At 46.1% G+C, this 19636-nt stretch overlaps 1 protein-coding gene across 1 annotated transcript in view; it reads right to left on the minus strand.

The window, feature by feature from the left end:
• The window catches only part of ZNF275 (zinc finger protein 275), a 117801-nt gene that overhangs the window by 93904 nt on the left and 4261 nt on the right, over window positions 1–19636 (minus strand). The window contains 3 exon segments of the mRNA XM_066250519.1: window positions 9108–10172; window positions 10505–10530; window positions 10532–10601. Of these exon segments, the coding sequence (XP_066106616.1) occupies window positions 9108–10172; window positions 10505–10530; window positions 10532–10601 (1161 nt within the window).

Genomic DNA, 19636 nt, shown 5'->3' on the forward strand with positions numbered 1-19636 from the left:
CCTGCTCCCCACCTGGACATGCTGCAGGATCCTCTGGGCGCACCAGTCACCCAGCTCCACGTAGTTGGCCGCCAGCTCCTCGTCTGCCTCCCCGAGCTGCTCTACCAGGTTGAGCAGCATCATAGGCACCGCCATGGACTCTGAGGCTGGGGTCCCTGGGAGGCAAGGCCGGCCCAGCCCCGCTGGGTCTTTCCGCACCCAGTGTATGATCTGATCCATCATCTCCACAGCCTCGCTCTTGGGGTGGGGGGTGAGGGGAGGCCCAGGCTGAGGCTGGATCCCATCCGGTCCAGTCCCCAGAGCTCAGCTCTAGGGTGGGAAAGCTGTGCTGTCCTACCCACTGACAAGACACCTTTTGTCACCAAGGCCTACTCTGGGCCTCGTCCTGGCTTGGGTGCTGGGGGACAGCATGAATCTGCCTCACCATGACTTAGAGGTTCTCGGTCTGGGGCTCAGGTCACTCTCAGGCAGTAACATTGAGTCTGGAAGCATAAGTGGCTCCAGGAGTGGGGAGAGGACCCCTCCCAGCCAAGGCAGAGCATGGAGGTCTTTGGAATGTAAAGTCAGAAGGACTGAGCATGGAGAAAGGTAGATTCATTTGCTAATATTGTGCCTTTTGGGCTCTGTAATTTTTTTTAATTTGTTTTTTTTTTAATTTAGTGAGAGGAGGGGAGTCAGACAGACTCCCGCATGTTCCCCGACCAGGATCCACCTGGAAAGCCCACTAGGGGGCGATGATCTGCCCATCTGGGACCCTTGCTCCATTGCAACAGGAGTCATTTTTTAGCACCTGAGGTGGACGCCATGGAGCTATCCTCAGCACCTGGAGCCAACTCGCTCCAATCGAGCCATGGCTGAGGGAGGAAAGAAGAGACCGAGAGAGAAGTGAGAGAGGGAGGGGTAGAGAAGGAGATGGGCGTTTTTCCTGTGTGCCCTGACCGGGAATCAAACCCGGGACTTCCACATGCCAGGCAGGCTCTACCACTGAACCAACCAGCCAGGGTCTTGGCTCTGTACTTTTTAAAAGTGAAGTGCAACCTGCATCGACTAAAGTGCACAAATCTTAGGAGTCCAGCTTGGTGAGACTGTAGGTCCCACTTGTGGCATTTTGGCTCCATATTTGTCTTGCTCTGGTGTTCTGTGCTTGAGGGCAGGGATTCTGTCATTTGCTTCTGGAATGCATTGACATACAGCAGGTGCTCAATAAATGCTTGTTGAATGAAGGTCAGAAAAAGGGTAAGAGTGTGGGAACACAGGGTATTTCTGACCTGTCTTGTCTGAAAAAGATGGGGGAAGGGTCCAGGTTTTTTATTATATATTTAAATATCTTTTAATCAAATCAATAATAGGTGCTCAGTGGGAAAAAAATTCAAACAGCTCACCAGCGTATAAGTAAAACTCATAAATGCATAAATCCCAGAGAAGCTCAAGTACCCTCACCTCTGTTAACAGCGGGCAGGGCACTATTGCCCACGTGTTTCTCCTTTTTATCCCTCATCATCAGTGTGATGGTTTCAGGCCAAAGAGGCACCTCAGTGAAAGGCTAGTAGAGGCCCAGCAGTCAGCCATTCTGAATGAAATACATTTCAGCCTGACATTCCCATGAAGACCTGGGCCACAGCAGATGCTCTTGTAGGGGCTGGTTATGGTGGAAGCTTGAGGCTAATGGGTTGGGAGGATACTAAGCTAAAATGCAGTGGGCTTCAAAGCAGAAACCCCCCTTTCTATCTACATGCCTGTTATAGACTGAATATCTGTGTCCCCCAAAATTAATACATTGAAACCCTACCCCCCAAGTGGTGGTATTAGAACATGGGGCTCTTGGGAGGTGACTGAGTCATGAGGGTGGAACCCCCATGAAAGGAATTTGTGCCCTTGTAAAAGAGACCTTAGAGAGCTCCCCCCTCCCTTCCATGTGAGGATGCAGCAAAGTGAGTCATCTATGAATCAAGAAGCAGGTCCTCGGTAGAGCGTCAGCCTAGCGTGCGGAGGACCCGGGTTCGATTCCCGGCCAGGGCACATAGGAGAAGCGCCCATTTGCTTCTCCACCCCTCCGCCGCGCCTTCCTCTCTGTCTCTCTCTTCCCCTCCCGCAGCCAAGGCTCCATTGGAGCAAAGATGGCCCGGGCGCTGGGGATGGCTCTGTGGCCTCTGCCCCAGGCGCTAGAGTGGCTCTGGTCGCAACATGGCGACACCCAGGAGGGTCGCAACATGGCGACGCCCAGGATGGGCAGAGCGTCGCCCCCTGGTGGGCGTGCCGGGTGGATCCCGGTCGGGCGCGTGCGGGAGTCTGTCTGACTGTCTCTCCCTGTTTCCAGCTTCAGAAAAATGCAAAAAAAAAAAAAAAAAAAAGAAGCAGGTCCTCACCAGACACTGGCTTTGCCAGCAACTTCATCTTGGACTTCTAGCCTCCAGAACTGTAAAGTCTTGTTGTTTAAAAACCACCTGGCTTAAGGTATTTTTGGTATACCAGCCTAAATAGATTAAGACAATTCCAGGGTGTGGGAGATTGATTGCAAGCTGACAAAGTCCTCCCAGTTTAAGGCTTAAGCTTAAAGGTTAAGCTCTTCCCCACACCTCCACGTTGACTGTGAAGCTGAGTGTTTCTACTGGTCCCATTCCCCCACCTCACTTGGTTAAATTGCTAGAGGCAATTTACATGCCCTTCCTCTCACCCTTTGTTCGTTCTGATGTTGGTGGATTTGTTATGCATTGTGGGGGGGATTCCTGTTTATGCCTCAGATATGTGACTTTGTATTGGAGACTTCCCTATTTGCATATGGCTCTGCTCTATATAATAAAGCAAACCAGGGGTTTTGCTTTGCTCTGGCTTGCTATCAGCTTGCAGAGGCCTCCCAATCCCATACTTCTTTTCTCTGAGTTTATTTCTTCATTCCGCACATTCTCACTCAGGACCTGGACAATTACTAGCTGCACTGGTCTGCGGCACCGGGGTCCCTCCCGGGGGGGTCTCAAGCTGGACAGAAGTGGGTTGGGGCAGAGGGTTGTGGTCAGGAGCTTGTACTAGCACAACACGGTGGGGTTCTGGGGACAGTGAACTCTCAGGTCAGCAAACGACTTCCGGACGGGCTCAGAGGGTAGTGGTGAAGTTACAGGGCTCTAGAAGGCAGAGGCACTAGAACATTCTCAACCCCCTACTAGAGATCCACAGAGCCCCAAGAGAAAAGCCCCGGGCTGTCCTCTTCCCTGGGGCTGGCATTAGGCGTCAAAATGGACCTGTGGTCTTGACTTCTATAAAACCAAAGCTTGCTAGACAGACTGTACTTTTTATAGAAAAACAGGTGGAATTTTCAGTAGTAAGCCTGTAACGAAATCGGCAAAGCAAATGAATGGTTCTTTCCAGACATGTGTTTTGCAAGCAGATGGGCTGTGAGTGGGGCAAGGTGCTACCACACCCTCTGCCTAGAAGTTGCCAACAGACAGCATGATGAGAATGGGACCCAGGAGAAAAGATGACAGGGTCCTTGCCTGGGAAGCTTCAGGGAGACTAGATTGGTAGAGGGAGTCATGCTCCTTCCCAATGTGTTTTATCTCCTTTTGGGTCATGGACCACAAGGGTCCAAGCTAAGCACCCCTGGAGCCCACTCTGCGCATGTCCTTACAGGACCAAATAACTGACTCCACAGCCGAGTCATTTGCATTTGGGAGCATCAGAAAGCCAGACCCCTCTCATTACCTGCCTTTTATGAGATAATGGTCAATAGAGAGATGGCCAGCCACTGTCCACCAAGACGACAGACTTCCCCATTCCCACCCCCCGCCAGCCCAGAGAGCCTGGCTGATTCTCAATCCCAGAAGCCACTTCTGTCATCCCATTCCTGGTCCCTGGGTGGGAAGCCCAGGGTCTGGCCTGAACTTCTGTTCCCACTTGGAATTAAGACTCAGAGGAAAGCCCTAGCTGGAGTTGGGGAAGGCACTTGGCTGAATGACAGGCCCCTTCTGCCAAGGGGGAGCTCAAACTTCCAGGAAAACCAGCTGTCCTGCATCAAGGTGTTTCCTCTCCCCTCTGAGTGTCCAGCAAGTGGAGGCCAAGGCAGCACCTGGACCCCAGGAGTGGGAAGAAAGGCAAGAGAAGAACTGAAAAACTAATCTTTGGCAAAATAAATCAAGGAGACCATAACCATTTAACATATATTTATTGAAATCTACTTGATGCAAGGCACTGTGCTAGATCTGGAAGGGGAATAAGACATGAAGGACCACCCCTGTCTTCTAAGAGCTCACAATCTAATGGGTGGGATAGGGCAGGGAGGGCGAAGCTATAGTGCAAGGCTGATTATAGTTAAGTGCCATAAAATAGACAAGTTAAGGAGTTTGGAAGGAGAACAGTGCCAACAACTGAAATAGGAACTGGGGCAGGACATAGCTACTGTTCTCAGATATGCAAATATCACTGAAGGCCAAGTTTAAAGAGACCAATTCTACTTTTGAAAGTAAACACCCAAACTGATGCATTGACAATTACAATATATAAATATTCATAGTTATAGAGAAGTCAACAATTCCTCATCTGATGAATTTGCTGAAAGTAGGGAGACACTTCCAGAATCAAGAACATGGTGAGTGAGGACACAATTCATTTCATGGGGCAAAGTTGGGATCAGTACAAGAATGATCCCCAGACAGAAAAGAACTGGTCAAACTCACTAATACTAGAAGGCATAGATTGTTTTTAAACCCATCTTAGTGAACAGAATACAGTAGCACATATAAATAGGTGTTTACTACAGTCGGGTGGAACTTGGGCCAGGTAGAACACAAGGAAAGCTAGCTATGTCACACTTCTCAGGAGCAGCCGATGATGAATTGGCTCTTAACATATTGCAAAAAGCAGAGAACCATTCAGGCTAGCTCAAGTCAAGAAGTCTATGGTGGGGCACACAAGTGGACCGATGAGGGCAGTCCTCAGAAATCCAGGAACATGAGATCAGGCCTTCCTCAGGGTGCTGGGATGAAGGCAGCTCTGGGGCGCCTAGCAGGAACCCACAGATCTTCAAGGCAGTGCCGCCCAACTCCTCTAAATATGGCGTGCTCCCTCTTTCTTCCAACACCAACTACAAACTTCTTGATTACTTGTTCGTAGAACCTGGAAGGCGTGGCCCGTCATCTCCAGCCAGCTCTGGCGACCAGTTGCTGCCCTTTAGTCAGGTGGCCAGTTGTAGTTTAATTAATGTGGCCTAGAAGGGGAGTGGGGTCACATTGCACAAAAACAGGGCCCAAGCCAGGGGCACTTGGAATGCAACATTGCATGAGAAGGATGCCCACTGTGATTGCGTGGGGCTCATTCTAGAATTTTGAGAGTGGGTATGACACAACTGATCAACACAGTTAATCTCAAGCAGCAAAAATGGTAAACAATTACATTTTTTTAAAAAAATTTTCAGCAAGTATTTAAAACTTTAATGAAAGCAATGGAGGTTTTCTTTCAGAATATAAGAAAAGGATATATTTCTAATGAGAGCCAGCATTCTATGTAACCCAACTGCTCTTCATTTCCCTTCTGAAAGGTCCGTGTGATTAGAAAGAAAAATGAACCGAGGTAGATACATGAATGCATAGACAAGCACACACGACAGAAAGCTCAATCACATTTGTATTTGACGTAGCAGTATACCTAGAGAATCCTAGGAAATCCACCCCCAAGTTAACAGACGCAAAAATGGAACTTGGCGCAACTATGAACACACGTGAAAGCCACAGACTGATCGTGTTTGGAGCACAGAATTCACCTGCGAATACAGCGACAGAAAAAAATGTAGTCTTTAGTGTTAACTCTGGAAAAGAGTTTATCTGAGAGAAAAGTTCAGTACTGGGAATGGAAAAAAGGAGGGCGTGATGGGATGGAGGCCAGGACGCTGTCCTGGCTAGGGGAAACGAAGTGGTGATGACGATGCCGTTCCGAGCTAATACTGCGTCTGGATCCTTCATAAAACCGGCCAAATGCCTAGTGAATGGGCAAGAAATGGCAGAGTACTTACAGATACAGGTGCCAGGTTTGCCCCCCATAGACGTCACCATTCCTTATCAAATGACACTGGAATCAAACACATCATACAGCTTTCAAGTGAAAAGAGAAAAACTGCTGAGAGAAGTAGCGATCTCAGACACAGATTCACAACAATTGCAAGAACTGAAGCCCACAGAGCAAAAGGAATTGCTATGTAACAAGTACTATTGTTGGCTCTCGAGCCTGGGGCTCAGGATGGAGATGTTGCAGAGAGCCATTGGTGTGGCCTGGGAGCCATTCCAGAGTACCTTCTGGCTAAGGGCACAAGGGTCATTGTAGGACCCTGCTTCCCGGGATGGGAGGCTTTCGGGAAGTTCTGCCTCCGCCTCGGTGGGCCCAGTAGAAGGGCTCATTTCCTCTCCAGGCCCTCTAGTGTCCTCCAACCTTACCGCATGCACAGCTGTTGGGAAGTCACACCACAGCTCCAGTGTGGCAGGCTTCCACCTGTGGGCTCTGCAGGAGAGGACGGACTCCTGGCCAGCCCGTGTTGCTATTCCTCCTGGGAGAGGCTGCTGAAGTGACAGCCTAGCCCCAGAATAACCATCTTCTATGTCTATGTCACATAGGCCATCAGAAGGGCATTTTTGCCCTCCAAACCCTTCTTTTATTGCCCCTCATGGGGACAGCTGCTGTAAGTCACAGCCCCAGCATGGTGTGGACAGCTTCTATCACCATGACATGCAGGCCATCAGAAGAGCATGATTTCTCTCTGAGCCTTTGCTCCGTTGCTCCTCTTAGGTGTGGCTGCAGGAGGTGACATCAGAACACGTGGGTGAATTTCCCTTAGTTGCCAAAAGTGGAAGCCACCAATCCGACCTCTTCCTTGTTCCAGAATCACTCACTAAGAGGAGGATGCGATTCACATGACATCGTCAGGTAAGTCTTCTCGTATTGAAGATGTCTTTTGAGTGTGTCTGTGGCTCAGGCAATGAATCCATGCCAGACATGGCCAAGGCTCCCAGAAGCTCGAAGGATGGCCAGCTGCTGCCAAGACCAAGTTTGGACCACCCCATTGCTCTAGGTGAGGCCCAGCCCTGCTGCTAATGGCTAGGGCTATACTGAGGAACAGTCACTGTTCTGGCCAATCTGTGATGCAAGTTCCTCTTGCGTGCCTGAGTGGCCAGGTAGGATAGTCAAGTACTGCCCACAAACATGCACAGAGTCTGCATTTTGGATGTGGAACGAGCCTGCTTCTCCGGCCCATTCCCACCCAGCCTGCCCACTTGGAACATGACCTTTTGGTGGGACAGGGCTTTCAACTTTTTGTTTGTAATTAAAATTCTAGAAGAAAATGTCGTCGTGTCTAACTACTCAACCAGTAAAAATTACAACTTAATGGACAATGAATGCTTAGATATGTAAAAATTAAAAGCCTGGATAACAAAAGTGCAATAAAATTGTTATAAAGAGCAAAGCAATAAAATTGGAAAAGAAATCGTCACAATTGATATAGAAAGAACTGCTGTATAAAGTCAATATATCCAAAGGTAATTCGATAACTGGTCAAAGGAGATGAACATACAATTTGCATGCAAGGAAACGGAAACAATTTCTAAGCCATTACACAAGAAAGAAGATGTGGCCAGGAGTCTGGGAGGAGGCTGGGGTCCATCCCCAGTTCTGGTGCTAATGAGCCACAGAGTGACAGCAATCACTATGATGATGACAGCAGATGCCCTTCACTGAGCGTCTCTCTCTGCCAGGCGTGGTGTCGCAGTCCTCGCTATGACCTCAGGAGGTAGTTCTGTGACCACCCCCCCCTTTACAGAGCTGTAGACAGAGGTTTGAAGAAGAGGCATCGAGGTTCCATGTGAAGAAAGGCAACTGTTCTCAAAAAGGAGGCATCACCTTACACTTGAGTCCTTGACACGTCCCTTTACTACAAGGATGCTCGCTCAACTTAATTTTGAAAATAGTGCTGCTGAGGAGAGACTCGTTGGCCAAAACCAACCCCAACTGATGTTAGTTTTGGATATGTGTAAGATACACCAGTCAGAATTGGTTTCAGAAGAAAAGGACACAAGAGAAATTTAACCTAAGAGTATGGCTTCACAATAAGTTTTAGATGCTTAAAATAAAAAAGGCTTTTAGATGCATTTAAAAAAGGAACACCCTAAGTGGTTATGTTGTAGAGTTATGGGATAAATTCAACAAAAATTGTCTTAATGCTACGTGAGTACGTACTTATGGCTGGGGAGCAAGTTTCTAGTGAGAGCCTTGTACAGGGATTGTCACAGTGCTACATGGCACACAGCTTGGATGGATGGAAAACCACTGGATGTGCTTTGAAACTGATGACTCAAAAGGGGCTCTCAGGTTGGGGAAGTTGGTGAGGTCAGAAATGTTATGTGAGGAGTTAGAACAAAAAGATATGGAACAGAGGGAGGGAAAAAAGGAATATGTTCTAAATTAATATATTATTCTATATAATATGTGATTTACATTATGTATGTATAACTAAATAAATTAAATATTATAACACATTTGAGTATTCTATTTACATCCCTAAAAATTTATAAATTCAAGTAGGCCAAAAGACTTTGGGGCAATCGTTTCTTCCGGAAAGTGCGGCTCACATTATATTGACGCCATCACTGAATAGCCAGCTGTGTGTGTCAGCTTCCCTGAGGTGGGAGCTTAGAAGGGAGGACCGACAAGCCCCCCTCCACCCCCATCCAGGTTTTTCTTCTTCCATTCTCAGATTCAAGGCCTGCAGATTTAAATACCTTGAAGGTATTCTATGCCAGTTAAACAAACCAAAATAAATTAAAAATGGAAAAAGCTATTCTCCAGAGGCAAAATGGGAAATGTACACTTACAAATTGCTGGTGGCAGTATAAATTGGTTTCAACCTTTCTGACAATAAAATATATAAGCACTACAAAACTGTTCATCTCCTTTGACTCTGCCATCCCCGTCTCCCACTCTGGGGGTGGGGGGGGGGAGCAGGAACCAGCTGACTGACAAGGGTCTGCGGGCCTCATCTATCTACTCATGGTGAATTGGCTGATGCTTCTGCAGCGCCGACCGCCTCTTGAACACGCGACCACACTCGCTGCACTCACAGCGCCTTGCTCCACTGTGGGTTCTCCGATGGCGACTCAGGCCCGAGCTCCTCCTGAAGGCCTTCCCGCACTTGTCACACTCATATGGTTTCAGTCCGCTGTGGATCCGTCGGTGCTTAATCAGGTCAGACGGCCCCCGGAAAGCCTTGCCACAGTCCCCGCAGGCATAGGGCCGCTCCCCGGTGTGGATGCGCTGGTGCTCCAGGAGGCTGGAGCTCTGCCGGAAGGCCTTCCCGCACTGGCCGCATTCATAGGGCTTCTCGCCGGTGTGGATCCGCCGATGCTTGGTGAGCTCCGAGCTCCTCCGGAACAGCTTGCCGCAGTGGGGACACCCAAAGGGCTTGGCCCCGCTGTGGATGCGCTGGTGCTCAGCCAGACCAGTGACCCCTCGGAAGGACTTTCCACAATCATCACAGTCGAAGGGCAGGTGGCCGGTGTGAATTCGCTGGTGCTTGAGAAGTTCCTGGCGATCCAGGAAATCCCGGCTGCAAGCCTTGCAGGCAAAGGGCTTTTCAGAAACGTGAAGCTTCTGATGGCGAAAGAGGTGGGTGTTCACTTTGAAGGAACGCCCACATTCCTCACAGTCAAAGGGCTTCTCTCTGCTGTGGACACGCAGATGTTGACTGAGGCCTGCATTTTTCTTAAAACTTTTCCCACATTCCTCACACTCGAAGGGCTTCGCCTCCTTCTCCACTTGCTCCCCCTTCTCCATGGCATCATCAAAGGCCCAGCTTGGGCCTGGGACGGGCTCTGCAGCCACGTGCTTCTTCCGGTGCTCATTAAACTCAGAGACCCCCCTGAAGACCTTTCCACAATCACCACACTCCCAGCCTTTCGCCTCACTGTGAATTCTCTGGTGCTGCACAAGGAGGACTTTAAGCCGAAAGGCGTCCCCACACTCTTTACATGCAAAGTGATGTTCTATAGGCACATTCTGAGGGCTCCCCCCCATCCCCACAGAGTCCCCATTCTGTTGGACCTTAGGGCTGGGCTCACTGGCCCTCGAGGAGCTCGTGGATGCCATCTCCTGTGGCTGAGAGTCTTCAACCACCACCTCGTACTGGGTCCTTGAGATGCTTTCTGAAATGAGAACCACAAGGACACTGCAGTCTGCAGAGGAGGAAGGAGGGAGGCTATTCTTTGTCAAGAATTGCATTCCTCCTGAAACAGCTGCTGAGCGTTGGCCCTGAAGGCCACCTGGTTAGTATGGCTGGTGCCCATCTGACCAGAGAAGCAAGGACCATAGAGGGAAAGGGGAGAAGGGTGTGACTGACGGGTGCTTCCTACCAGAGTGGCCCTGAGGGGGGTCTCCCCTTCTGTGACTGAGGAAGAGTCATACTCTCTCCCCAAAGGCTCAGCTGGGCTCCCCCCCAAGATTTCCTCACATTTCTTCAGGATTATTTTTTACTCACCAGAATACTTAGCTTGACCTGTGTTAAGGATGTAAGAACAATAGTAGTGGTCCTTGCACCAGGTGAGAGACCAAGGCAGAATTCAAAACAGGAACTCCTGCTCGTGGAAAAGAAAACGGATTATGGTGGCAGCCAGAGATGACGTCAAAACAGTGCAGGAATGGGGCAGGGCCTCCAAAGGGGAAGCCCTTTCAATCCTCAAAGTCTGGATTGGCTGTGACCCTAGGAAGTCATTCACTCATTTCAAATGCTTTGCCTAAGGAGTGGCTCCTTCCAGCAGCCGGATGAGACAGGCTCTGGGCCCAACCCAGCAGTGGTCCTACCGAGGAGCTGACCTTCCCCCCTTTTTCCATACCCACCCCCTCAGGGTCCCACACTGAACTCCATGCTCTTCCACAACTTCACACCTGACCCCAGCGTCTCTCTTCCGAGAACCCTCTCACCTCAAACATGTAGTATGGTGCACAGGAGCCTGCTGTTGTCAACCTCTCTCAATAGTGAATTATAACGAAATGGCCATGCAATTTGTATCAATTGTGGGTTTAAAATGTATTCTAAATTATACTGGCTGGTTTATTCTAATATCTTTTCCAATAAAAGAATGAGGGGGCGTCTTTCCTTCCCATTAGGAACTGCGGGGGAGCCCTGTGAGAAGTTGAGTGTGGCAAACCCTTTCTATTTTTTAAAATTATTTATTTATTTATTTAAAGTGAGAGGACAGGAGATAGAGAGACAGGTTCCCACATGCGCCCTGACTGGGACCCACCCGGCAACCCCAATCATTGGGGCCAATGCTCAAATCATCCAAGCTATCTTCAGCACCTGGGACCAATGCTTGAACCAATACAGCCACTGGCTGTGAGAGGGGAAGACAGAGAGAATGGGGAGAGGGAGGGGAGAGAAATAGATGGTTGTATCTCATGTGTGCCCTAACCGGGGATCAAACCCAGGATGTCAACATGCCAAGCTGATGCTCTATCCACTAAACCAACCAACCAGGGCCAGAATCCTTTGTATTTTCTTACAGCCCATCTCTGAGGGGCACAAGTGCCCACATCCCACTCCTGCTGCATAGGATCATGAGGCAGGTGGTGAAGCTAGGGGTGTCCTTACCCAAGGAAGTCGCATTCCCATAATACACCAGCGTCCTCTGCTCAGGGTTCAACCTCAATCACTCCATTTTCATGAGATACTGTGCCACGTCGCCAAATGCCAGTGAATCCTATAAGAATTAAAAGGGATAATCAGTTCTTCCATCCATTCTAGAATAAAGTAGGGGCAGCACCAGTAACATCAGGGGCATGAAGTGAAGGTCTAATGTGAGTGTGCTTTGCTAAGATGGAAATCTAACGACAAGTGTCAAGAAGTCCTAGAAAGAGAACCCGAGCAAGTGCCAGCAGGCCTGGGCCACGGCCCTGGCCTCCCAAGGGATCTTGGTCCCATCACTGTCCTGGACTGACACTCAGCTCCTCCGGAGTTCTGATGGGGATTACAAGCCCAGTGGGCATCCATTCCTTTGCAGAGTCCAGGGAGAGAAGCAGGGGGAAGAAGGGAGCGAGGGAGGAAGAAATGGAGGGAGGGAAGGCAGCAGTTGGGGTTCAGGCCCTGCCTTGTGTTATGCTGGGCCAAGAGGTCAGGCTGAGGCCCGAATCGGGCCAGCAGAAGTGACAGACCTCCGAGCCGGGCAGAGGAAAGCACAGCTCACCTGGGCCTTCAGCATCTCAAGAGGGCCTGCCAGGCCCTGGTTTCTGGGGGCTCCATCTTGGTGAAGAGCAAGACCCTGGGGGTGGGGGGTGGGTAAGGAAAGTGAAAAGAGCCATGAGGGACAGCAGCCCTGCCTTTGGGTTCCCTGGGATGAGACTGGCAATTTCTTTTTCTATAGTTTTATATTTCTTTGAGTTTTCTTTCACAGCAGCTGAGGGACAAGCCAGAGCCTGGGTATGCCTAAGAAAACACACCCTAAACAGTGGCGAAAGTGGGCTGGCAAAACGAATACAGGCAGGCCAGAGGGAGCCATGACAAGACGAATGAATGTTAGTCCAGGCACAGCTGGGAGAAGACAGACACAGACGGAGAGCTGATGTTGGGGACACTGGCTCTCAGAGACAGAGCAGCCAGAGGGCTCCTAGCAGTTAGCCTCGAAGAGGGCAGTGCTCACTCACATTGCACAGGTCGGACGCATTCCCAAAAGAGTGTAAGAAATAATTAGGAAGTGAGAGATTCCTTTCAACTTTACAGGGGCAACAAAACACTGGACTGGGCCATTGGAGAGAAGAGAGGCAACAGAGGGCAAGAGCCAAGGCTTTCTAACTAGCAGCAAGGCCTTTAAAGGCACCCCACTGTACCGAAGCAATTTGCCAGGTGACAGTGAGTCAGCTACAGATAACACTTGTCTGATACATTTGACAAAAGGAAGAGTTGAAGAAAACAGCTAGAAAAAGGCGCATCAAAGAAAAGATCTTCAAACACTGAGTTACTAAATAAATAAAAGATCTAAATAATATGTGTAAATTACCTCTTTCTTCCAGATTACAAAATATGTGAAAAATTACAAGATCCTATCATAGACATGTGGGCATCACAGGCCTCCCACTTCAGTGGTGAGTTCAAAGAAACAGGAGAACAGTTTCTGTTCTGATGCCATGTCAGGTCAACTCAACTCAACTCAATTCAATTCATAATTAAATGAAAAGGAACCATTTTTACACCAACGAAAGGAGTACAAAACCCAGATACTCCAGCAGAAAGACTAACATAAAATCAGATACTATGTTAAAAGAATGGATAAAGAGTTCCAATTCTGGCCATGATGAAGTAACAAGGAAAAACTTAACATCCTGCCATAAACAAGGAGAACACTGTATTAAATAGTTTTTAGATACTGGGCAGCAGGAAGCACAGGATCATGATCCCCGAGAGAAGAGAAACAAATGAGGTGAATCTTATCATTGTCCCAGTTCTCTGTATGGAGGCCCAATGGAACAGAATCAAGAGTCCAGAGATAAAATTACATCTATATGGACAAACCATCTTAGACAAAGGAGCCAAAAACACACAATGGAGGAAAGAAAGCCTCTTCAATAAATGGTGCTGGGAACATTAGAAAACCACATGCAAAAAATGAAGTTTGACTACAGTTCGTCCACCTGCACAAAAATTAATTCAAAATGGATCAAAGATCTAAATATAAGATCTGAAACAATAAATTACATAGAAGAAAACATAGGTACTAAGCTCATGGACCCTGGCCGTAGAGAACGATTTATGAATTTGACCCCAAAGACAAGGGAAGTAAAGGCAAACATAAACGAATGGGGCTATATCAAACTAAAAAGCTTCTGCACAGCAAAAGAAACCAACAACAAAACAAACAGGCAGCCAACTAAATGGGAGATATTTGTAAACAACAGCTCTGGTAAGGGGCTAACATTCAAAATATATACATAAAGAAATCACAAAGCTCAGCAACAAACAAGCAAAGAATCCAATTAAAGAATAGGGAGAGGACCTGAACAGATACTTCTCCCAAGAAGACATACAAGTAGCCATATATCTATATGAAAAGATGCTCATCTTCGCTAGCTCTTCCAAAAATGCACATCAAAACTACAATGAGATAGCACCTCACACCTGTTAGATTGGCTATTATCAACAAGACAGGTAATAAATAACAAGCGTTGGAGAGACTGTGGAGAAAAAAGAACCCCCATTCACTATTGGTGGGAATCCAGATTAGTACAGCCATTATGGAAGAAAGTATGGTGGTTCCTCAAAACATTAAGAATAGAATTACCATGTGACTCAGCAATCCCTCTACTGGGTATCTACCCCCAAAATTCAAAAACATTGGTACGTAAAGACACATGCACCCCCATGTTCATCTCTGCATTATTCACGGTGGCCAAGACTTGGAAACAATCAAAGTGTCCCTTGATAGAGGATTGGTTAAAAAGGACGTGGTACATATATACAATAGAATTCTACTCAGCCATAAGAAATTATGGTAAATTGCTATTTATGACAACATGGATGGATCTTGAAAACGTTATACTGAGTGAACTAAGTAAATCAGAAAAAGCTAAGAACTGTATGATTTCACACATAGGTGGGATATAAAACTGAGATTCATGGACATAGAGAAAAGTGAAGTGGTTACAAGGGGGAGGGGATAGGGGGAAGGATGCAAAGAGGGACAAGTATAAGAAAAATGATTTGACTTTGGGTGATGGGTATACAACATAATCAACAGTTCAAATGCTATGGAAATGTTCACCTGAAACCTATGTACTCTTATTGATCCATGTCACTCTGTTAATGTACTACATCAAATTAAAATAAAGGAACAGATGGGATAGATAGAAACATCGAGGTGGTATATTTAAATCCAACCTTATGGATAATTAAGTTCAATCCAAATGGAGCAAACATTTCAATTAAAAGGCAGAGATTTTTCAGATTATATTTAAAAAATGAGACTGTGTTAGCACAAAATGAGACTGTATGTAGATAGCATAACTATGTGCTCTCTACAAGAAACTTTAAATGTAAAGACTTTAAATGTAAAGACCTGGAAAAGTAAAAGCTATACAGGACGGGGCAAAAGTAGGTTCACTGTCCTGAGTACATGAAATGCAGAGTTTATTCTTGTAATTATTATTAATTCATTATTTTATTATTTTCCATACGCACAATTATAAACCTACTTTTGCTCCACCCTGTAGTATAACCCACAGGAAGGCTCTAAATTATCTTCGTGTCATAAAAAACAAGAAAGGGAGGGAGAATTATGAATACGTATCAGTTAGACCAATGGTCCCCAACCCCCAGGCCGCGGACCGGTACCAGTCCGTGGGCCATTTGGTACCAGTCTGCAGAGAAAGAATAAATAACTTACATTATTTCCATTTTATTTATATTTAAGTCTGAACGATGTTTTATTTTTTAAAAATGACCAGATTCCCTCTGTTACATCCATCTAAGACTCACTCTTGACGCTTGTCTCGGTCATGTGATACATTTATCCGTGCCACCCTAAAGGTCGGTCCGTGAAAATATTTTCTGACATTAAGCTGGTCCGTGGCCCAAAAAAGGTTGGGGACCGCTGAGTTAGACCTTACTGAAGGGTCCTAGAACTCAAATCAAGAAAGAAAACTGGAAAGCTTAGGTATAAAGTCAACAGGTAGCAGAAACGAACAAACAAGGTAAAAATAAAATAAAAATGAAAAAAATATCTGCAGGATAGCATGCAGATTATAAAAATGTGATTCTTTCACAGATGACGTAGACAATAACTGCTTGTTTAGAAAAAATCAAAAGATGGTAGGTAAAGGGAAGAGAATGGCCAAGTGCATGTTTCCTTTTTAGGAGCTAACAGGAATAAGCTGAGTGACTTGTGACTCAAATGAGCACACCTATTCCACAATGTGGGCCACACTGGGGTGGAGTCTGCGTCTAGAAAGGTCTGCTTTCTGTTTCTGTAACATGTGAATTATTGGTAACCAAGCTACAGTTCGTTGGTAATCAGAAAAAAATACCAATTTAAAAAGTTGTGTGTAGACTTTGGATAAAAATGATGGTCAGCATGCAAGAGGACAGGGCTGAGGCCAAGAAAACTACAGGGAATGGCCCCTCAAAGCTGGGCAGTATTCTGGGGTGCTCACAGGGGCAAGGCAGGCACAGGAAAGAAGGGCTGGCAGGAATGTGTGGGTAGTCCCAGAAAGCTTAGAGGCAGCACCATGGGGGTTAGACTTCCTGGGCTTGTCCCCCCTGCCACACAGCCAGAGCCGTGGACAGGCGTAAGCAGGCCTGCTTTGGCCCAAATGTCTACAGAAGTCCATTCCCATCTTTAACCAGCTGCCCTGCACAGATGATTCCCTGGTGGGTGAATTAAGCCCCAAGTACCAGCAGCCAAGCCCTCTATGTACTACTGTCACCTAGGCAGGGCCCTCTCTGAGCAGCTGGACTCTTCCTGGTATACATTTCATGTCTGGTTTGACACTGGCACCAACTTGTTATGAACTAGTCATAGCTTACTTATAATTCATTTATTAAATAAATTAAATTAAATTCATTTATTAAAATTTACTTCCCATTGATATTGAAGTTTTGCTGCCAAGTGTAAGGGGGTGGGGTGGGAGAAGAACACCTTGCATTTACCTTCTGAGAAAGATAGTGTGTTACAAACCTCGTCTCACTGCCCTCAGGCCAGAGACCTACATAAGCCCTTAACCCTCTACAAGGCCCTGGTCTGCACCCAGAGGTGGATTAAGGTTGGTTGAGGTCCCAGGCACAGAAGAAAATATTGGGCCCCTTAAAAAAAAGAGATAGGGAAAATAAAAATACATGTTAACCACATTTTTAAATAAATTAAAAATATTAGGTACATTAATGTTAAAATTGTACCTATGAAACCAAACTTGGTGTCATTACAAAAAATTGTAAAGTTGGGGTTTTGCGGGACCCTTTAGAAGTCGGGGCCCAGGGCACGTGCCCGGTGCGCCCACCATTAAATCCGCCTCTGCCTGCACCCTAAATATCAGTCATTCCTTCCAGACACTCTGACCTTCATTCTTCCTAGATATGCCAACACAATACCTCTCAGGGTCTCTAACCATTACATAGGAGGCTTTTTCTAAGAATTCAGATCTCACTCTAGTACAGGGGTCAGGAACCTATGGCTCGCGAGCCAGATGTGGCTCTTTTGATGGCTGCATCTGGCTCGCAGACAAATCTTTAATAAAAAATAATAATAACGTTAAAAATATAAAACATTCTCATGTATTACAATCCATTTCCTACCGCTCATGTTCATGGTTGTGGGTAGCTGGAGCCAATCACAGCTGTCCTCTGGGACAACACCAAATTTTTATTGGATAATGCGTAAGGTACACAAGTCATTGTATGGCTCTCTCGGAATTACATTTTAAAATATGTGGCGTTCATGGCTCTCTCAGCCAAAAAGGCCCCTGCTTTAGTAGCACCTCCCCAAAATGTCTTCATTCTCCAGACTCATCAGGGTTTACTGGTAACATTCTTTTCTACCTAAAAATTATTCTCTAAAATTGCTTGTTTTTACCTGACTCATCCCAGGGGAAATGTCACCTCCCACAAGACAGGGGCCTTCTCTTTCTTGGTCACCCTGACCCAAACATCTGCAGCAGCTCCTGGTACTGAGTGGGAAGTGATAAACAGAGAGGGAGGAGCACATTAAACAGAGCAAACTTCCATTTACAGAGCTAGACCTATTAGGGGTTTAGCAATGCATTTCTCCCTTATAATTTAATTATTGCAACCTATAGTTATTATGCCTGCATTTCAAAGACAAAGAAGTCATGTATTCGAGAGGTTAAGTAACTTGTGTAAGATACAGCTCCCAAGATTTAGACTTTCCGAACCACACCAGAGAAGGAAGAAATAATATGTAACCCTCTAACACCAGAAAACAGGCAGTCACGGAGAGTCCCTGAAGCCTAATGGTATATATGGATTTGGGGGATTGGCTTTAAATCATCCTATTAACCCTTTGAGTAGTTAGTATGAATGTTCATGTATGTCCTCGTGCCTCCTGACCATTCAGAGTACAGTCGATTTATTTTAAAAATGTGAAAGGCAACATTAAAAAAAAAGGCAAATGTATGTTCTTCTTGTTTCCATAAATTGGTTATCAAACAAACATGATTTTAAGTTACTAAAACTGTAACTAATTTCATTTTTTGAAAAAAACTCACTCCCGGGGGTCAGCGAGCATGAAAAAAACTCACTACTCAAAGGGTTGAGAGGCCACCACAGACTGCTATAGATATATATATCATTCTCTCTCTCTCTCTCTCTCTCTCTCATTTCTAAGTCACCCACATTTAATTGAGCAAATCTTCTTGAAGTGCAACATTTAATTGAGCAGATTCCACCAAGGTATTTTTATTTATTTGACCTGATTAACTGTTGAAATCCGGGAGTCACAACCTCCAGGTGAATCGTTCATTATTCTTTCGTGGGTAGCATTTAGGAGTGGCCTGTCCTATAACAGGCTTGCCCAGGGACTCCACCTGAGAGCTCTTCAGATCACCATCCACAGCAACAGTGTCCAAAGACACAGAACTTTAGAAGGTGCTCATAAAAAATGGGAGAGAAAACATGAGCCCTGATCTCATAAAAGAAAACTAAACTCCATAAAATTAACCAAGTGTATCAAGTAAAAGCTTTAGGAGAAGCAGATACAGCATTAAAAAAGATAATACACATTAACCCCCACTGCTGTCAAAAATAAAATTATCATTAATCCAGGGGACAACCTGATCATTTAGAAGCCATGTTGCTCAACTACTGTACTTTAAAATGGTGGAACTAATCTGGAAAAGAGTCTGAACACCGTAACCAAAGTGACAAAAACAGGTGTCCGCTGCCTTCCAAAAGTGAACCTTGTGGAATCAAGGTCAAAGCAATTCCAGGCAGAATATGAAAACCATTGTAGTGCACCCAGTGGATACAGAGGGTGAGGCTGTCCTTCAAAGTAAGTGGAAAAGAACGCCCCAGTTCTCATAAGGTGCACACTACACCCAGGCGGGAAATAGAAATTCAGAGAAAAATATGGGAAAACAAATCTCTGCCTTTCATATAAACAACATCTTCCTTCTTTAAGTGAGATCTTAAGTGCAGTATAATTACTCCGCTCTCAGAGACCAAGGGCCCTGCGAAGTTTCTTCAGCTTCCACCCTGAACCCAGTCAAGTGCCTCGGTCACCCTGACCATTCCATAAACACAGGGTAATCACGCCCACATTAATCCGCTGCCTAGCAATCTGAAAAACCATTCTATGTAAAACATGAGAGCTCACTGAGTGAATAAATGTTGCTGATAGTGCATTAGATGGCAATGTGAATTTTAACCAACTTATTTAAATAAGACTTTTCTGTAGGGAATCAGAAACATTAAGAGAACCAAAATAATCATTCCGCTTTGATCAGAAAGAACAAAAGGAGCTGAATTCAGTGGAGACCAAACCAACCCATATCACAAAAAGTAAAGAATTAGGTGTCTTCTGATCAACTCTGAGCTGAGGTCCCCTCCTCTGAATACTGTTGTATCAGAACAGTGAGAAACAGACGTTTTACCACACAATTAAGTAGCCAAATT

This window comes from Saccopteryx bilineata, chromosome X (genome assembly GCF_036850765.1).
Source record: "Saccopteryx bilineata isolate mSacBil1 chromosome X, mSacBil1_pri_phased_curated, whole genome shotgun sequence".
NCBI classification, from domain to species: Eukaryota; Metazoa; Chordata; class Mammalia; order Chiroptera; family Emballonuridae; genus Saccopteryx; species Saccopteryx bilineata.